This window comes from Cucurbita pepo, chromosome LG13, assembly GCF_002806865.2.
Source record: "Cucurbita pepo subsp. pepo cultivar mu-cu-16 chromosome LG13, ASM280686v2, whole genome shotgun sequence".
NCBI classification, from domain to species: Eukaryota; Viridiplantae; Streptophyta; class Magnoliopsida; order Cucurbitales; family Cucurbitaceae; genus Cucurbita; species Cucurbita pepo.
The window spans coordinates 4,708,562-4,714,479 of NC_036650.1; the positions used below are offsets into that span (position 1 = coordinate 4,708,562).

The following is a 5,918-nucleotide window of genomic DNA, read 5'->3' on the forward strand; positions in this document are numbered from 1 at the left end:
CATTTTTATTTTTATTTTTATTTTTTTCTTCATAACCAAAATATAAAATAAAATAAAATAAAATAAAATATAACTTTTACGTAAAAAGGGAAAATAATGGATTTGGATAAGATATGTCTTGTAATTGTTTTTGGGGACTCCAAGGTTTTTTCCAAAGAAACCATCAGGCCGTTAGATTGGGAACACGTGGGAGAGGTTAACGAAGATGATAGATCAGACGGTGGCGATGTAGTTGCAAAGTTGAGTCTTTTAATGCGAATTTAAGGGGGAAAAAGATAAAAAATGGTTGTCGTGAGTGGCACGCTAAGGCCCAATTCTGATGTGATTTTTCCACACAATCCAAATAAATGATTGGTGATGATCCCTATATCCAAACACCCCCCATTTTGTTTTTTTTTTTTTTTTTTTTTTTTCTAAAATTTTTTAAAAAAAATTAAATGAAATAAAGGAAGGGGGACTTTCCAAATGATGAAAGTGATTCTTTGGAGTGCGTCTATAAATTTGACTATAAAAGTTAGTGGTTCGGTTAATAATTACATCATATGAATTTTCGTCCCAATCTACTAAAAATATATTGACTTAGGTAGTAAATTTATGCATGCTTATTAGAGATATCCTTATCAATTATCTAAACATTCAAGTTTAAAGGGGAGATAACATTCATCCTCATTTCTAATACAACAAAAAGTATTAAAATAGACATGTATTTCACACTCTCATCGAAGGGTCGTTTCGTAATTCTAATAATAACATATATATCATTTTCATCCAAATTACTCATATCGAGTCATGATTATGCATATTCTAACCATCTCTCCAAATATTACTTGAAGAAAGTTTAAATGGCTCGTACTTAGGCGATGTGTGCTTTCCAAATCTTGGTTTTTTGTGTTTTAGGAGTTCCGAATTTTCTTATACTTGAATGTTTAGAGCTCAAAGCTCAAATTCTCGTTAGATATTTATTGTTTTAATAAAGAATTTTTTTTTTTGAAATAATTTTATACCAGAAAAAAAAAATATTTGAAATAAATTTCAATCTTGGAAAATAAAAATAATTCTTTGAAGAATAATATAATTTTAAAATAGGTTTGGGTTGAATCTAATTATTGGGGTATATTCGTAATAATATTGAAAGAAGATTTTAGAATAAGATATGAAATTAAGGAAATAGTTGGTAAAGAATCCTTTGAAGGCGACAAATTAATAACCTAAGTTTCTACTAAATAATATTATTTAAATTAATGTAAATCCTTTTATATTGGATTTAAATAATTAAAAAGGTGAAAAGAAAATTGCATGCTTTTTCATAGACTTTCTCCACCACCCATACCCCACTCCAATTTTAAATTACACTTATCCCCAAACCATTTATTTTTCTTTCATAACCAAACATTAATTAAAATAAATAATATCTAAACAATTTTCTCAAATTAAATATTATTCACTAATATTCATAATCACAATGCTATTTTGTAAACATTTTTATATTATTTAAAATTTAAAAGTGAGTATTAAAAAAAGTATCTAATAAATTCTTAAATTTTAGTTCTCGATGAATGATATATTTTAAAATTTATATTTATATATATATATATATAGATCGATAAGTTCATTAAATTTTCTAATATATACATAAATTAAAATATGAAGAATTTATTAGAAATTTGGGAAATTAAGAAAGAATTTAAGCATAGAATCGGGTGCAACAATGGGGCCTGTGGGGCTGTGGCACTTGTTTTATTACAATAAAGAATAACAAATAGGTTTGTATAATCAGCACATATGGTGCTTCTCTACATGAATAAATAATATCGATATCAGCAGAGCTGATATCTTTTCGTCCAGAAAATGGAAAAAAAAACAGAACAAAGATTGATTAGCATTCAGTAGCAACCAAAATCTGTCAAAGTTTTGGAATCTGAAAAAGAACCCAGAATAGAATGGAATGGAATGGAATGGAATGGAATGGAGGTAACATTCAGTAACCTGTACCTAACTCCTACCCAACATAAGAGGAGAGACTTTAACTAAGAAACACAGGGATGAAAGTGAACCAACTTGTTCTCTTCCTCCCTCCCCAGCAAAAAAATGAAAGAAAAGGAGACCAAATCTGTCTGATGCTACTCGCATTTGATCGATCGGTAGATGTGACGAACAAAAAACAGGGCTGCACGGAAGCCTACCGTTCCGAGCATCAGAAAGAATCCATAGCAGATGCAAGCCATGTACCCGAAAAAGAATGAAGTTTGCATGAAACCTGACATGTCCGAGCGCGCATAATAATAGTACAGGCAGTAACCATAGATGAACAGACCAGTTGAGCCACCACAAAGGAAAGATCTGAGACCACGTCAACAATACATACAATTCAGGCAAAGGAGTAGGTGAATCATTAAGATCATATATATGATAGGAAACGGAAGAAATGTATGTGTAAATGAGTGTTAGAAATAACATTGGAAGAGATGAAAGAATATTTGTGTACCTCCACCACCATTCATGATCTTCAGCGGTCAGTTGAAAGTAGGTCAAAGCCACAGTAATGAAAGCAGTAACTATCAGAAGGATGATAAAGACAATGAATAGAATACTGTAAATTGTGTATATCTTGTGACCCCAGACACTAGCAAATATGTAGTAAAGCTCAATGTATATAGCACTGAAGGGGAGAAACCCTGCCATTGCCATCTGAGGAACAGTGCTCCTATACCAAGGTAGCTGTGGAATCTCTCGAGGATACTTCGTGGTGCGACATGGAGCCTGAAATTCGATCCTGCTATTTTTTCCTGCTATACCACCCAACACAAGCAATGGTGATGTTACCAATGTCCATATGAGGACTATCACCACAATTGTGCCAAAGGGAAGTGCAGCGGTTGCTTTGTAAACAATAGCCACAGTGTTAAGAAAGCAGAATGTGAAGAACAGAGGCCCACAGAAGAGGCAGCCCGTAAGCAATAGATTCCTCACCTTTCAAACAGAAGGGAAAACAAAACATCAGATCATTCTAACCAATTTTGAAGTTATATTTTGTGAAAATAGAATCATCCTCCACATACCCAGTTTGATCCTTCAAGTTGGCAATAGAATGAGGCTGATGTATATCCTGCAATCCCCGATGTGAGAGCGTATATGACCACCAGGGCCGTGAACAAAGCTCCTCGGTTGTATGGATAAAACACTCCAACTAGTGCCAACATAAAGATAAAAACTGTGCTGAAAAATGAAAATAATAGGAGAAGATATGAGCCTCAGCTTGTAAGTGTAACATGAATTTTACACAAATGAGAGGATAAGCTTCTTACAGGGTAAACAACTGAGTGCCAGAGCCAAGGGCTGCAGCAAATAACGATTTGTGTTTTGGGAATCGAAAGATGTCGCCGTGGATGTATTTCCAACCAGTTTCTTCTTGATCATCAGCTGCCTCCTCGTCTTGTGCATACCTGAAGTCATAAAAATTTAGCAAATTCCAGAAGGTTACAAATATTTACTCAATAGATGAACTTGTAAATCTTACTTCATAAAGTCGTTCTTCAAGACACGCATCAGAATAGTGGCAAGAAAACCGGTCAAAAGAAGAACTGTTACACATGAATTAATAATCGAAAACCAGTGAATTTCCAAGTGATGTGGTAACGAAGAGGATTGCGAGTACTTATCCATCCTCTTCTCGAAGGGAGTATCTGTTTCCCTCCACTTCACAGTATACATGAACTCTACATCAACGTCCTTGTCCTCGGTCAGATCGACTACAGAATGAGGATCCATTCGAGCGCTAATTTCGATCACACGGTCTCTATTGTAGGAAATATCAAATTGGATGTGCTTGAATAGGAAATATTTATATTCACTTGGATCATCCCTGCCTTCCCTATCAACCTTTCCAATGAAACCCCAGATGGGCAAGTCATCATAATACATCTGAAAGTAATAATCTTTCTTCACTGCAGCTCGAAATTGAGCAACTTGGTCCTTTGTTAACTTGCTTTTACAAGCAACTTCTATATCTTTCTCTCTTTTATAATCAAGCTTGTAGGGAGCACTAACAAGACGATCTCCATTCAACACCTCACCAAGAGCTTCCTTTTTCTCTTTTACATCACCTGCCATTGTTACATGCCATGTATGAACAGAAACTGAACAATTATTTACAAGTACTGTCATGTAGCGATTACTTCTCGAGTCCATCGGCCCAATATATGCAGGCATACATATACCACCTGGGCTGAGACTGAGATAGAATAAGCTATTCACTTGCAATGACTAAAGGTTTTTCTAATCAAATTATCTAATAGATCTTTGGAAATAGGCAAACCAAATGCTTATAAAGATATCTACGAAGCAAGTTTTCTTTGTTATTTTCCTGGAAAATGATATGATAGAGAGGGTGCAAAAAAACATTAAGAAAAAGCAACTGGAAAATCATTCGACTGTTCAAACATTCGGTAGATGGTGGAAAACACACAGTTTTTGGGCACCACCCCATCATAGCGACTTAGAGAACATATATAGTATCTAAAATAAAGGCTTCCCCACACAAACAGGTTGTAGTAAAGTACAAGATAACCACACGTTAGCATTGGATCAAGATTCGAGCATGTAATATGACGCAAGGAAAGGAGAAAACCTGGTGAGCAGAAGGGCAGATCAAAGTACCGGTAGGTTTCACTGGAATGACACAGAAAACCAAGAAGATCAGCAAAATAAACATCTCAAACACAAATAATCTAATCAGAATAAAATAAACATCTCAAACACAAATAATCTAATCAGAATAAAATAAACATCTCAAACACAAATAATCTAATCAGAATAAAACAAACATCTCAAACACAAATAATCTAATCAGAATAAAATAAACATCTCAAACACAAATAATCTAATCAGAATAAAATAAACATCTCAAACACAAATAATCTAATCAGAATAAAACAAACATCTCAAACACAAATAATCTAATCAGAATAAAATAAACATCTCAAACACAAATAATCTAATCAGAATAAAATAAACATCTCAAACACAAATAATCTAATCAGAATAAAACAAACATCTCAAACACAAATAATCTAATCAGAATAAAATAAACATCTCAAACACAAATAATCTAATCAGAATAAAATAAACATCTCAAACACAAATAATCTAATCAGAATAAAACAACCATCTCAAACACAAATAATCTAATCAGAATAAAATAAACATCTCAAACACAAATAATCTAATCAGAATAAAATAAACATCTCAAACACAAATAATCTAATCAGAATAAAATAAACATCTCAAACACAAATAATCTAATCAGAATAAAACAACCATAATAAACAATCTAATCTAATCTAATCAGTGTGGAGACTCGTAAGACTCACAACACCGAAACTGAATCCTCGACAGCAATTGGGCGTATTTCAATTTCCCAAATCCAAATTCGTGTAACCTCAACAATTTCAGGTGTGACATTAAAGAAAATCATTTGAATTCAACAAAAAGAAATCGAAATAGAGAGACAGGACAGGCCCTAGTGCAATCAAAATCAAATCAAAGCACGTGAACGAATGCATGGGATAGTGAAACAAGAAACGAAATGGGCAGAAACAACCAAAATCCACAACAAGAATAGAAGATAGATTAGAGAAGTTAGATAGGGTCAGATTGAATTAGAGATCGAAAATGGAAGAAGAGCGAGACGGAATAAATAATACCTGGGATTGTGAAATGGGCCGACCTTGTTGGCGTAAAGAGGAACAGGGTCGCCTTCGCTGTAGCGGTGATCGGAGGCATCAGAGGCCACCAGGGTGGGAGAGATGGCGATCCAGAAAAGGGTGAAGAGCAGAGAAATCTTCATGCTCCGATACGGAGAGAAATGGGAGAGGGGGAAGAGAAGGCGCAAGAGAATAAACAAATTGGGATAAATAGAT

At 34.0% G+C, this 5,918-nt stretch overlaps 1 protein-coding gene across 1 annotated transcript; it reads right to left on the reverse strand.

Moving 5' to 3' along the window:
• Window positions 1–1,701: 1,701 nt before the first annotated feature.
• Window positions 1,702–5,918, reverse strand: LOC111809184 (transmembrane 9 superfamily member 2). Its single transcript, XM_023695566.1, has 7 exons — window positions 5,703–5,918; window positions 4,628–4,668; window positions 3,518–4,103; window positions 3,306–3,443; window positions 3,060–3,216; window positions 2,486–2,970; window positions 1,702–2,340 (listed from the first exon to the last, which is right to left on the reverse strand). Exons 1-7 carry the CDS (start codon window positions 5,843–5,845, stop codon window positions 2,121–2,123), a joined length of 1,770 nt encoding a protein of 589 aa, XP_023551334.1. The 5' UTR covers window positions 5,846–5,918; the 3' UTR covers window positions 1,702–2,120.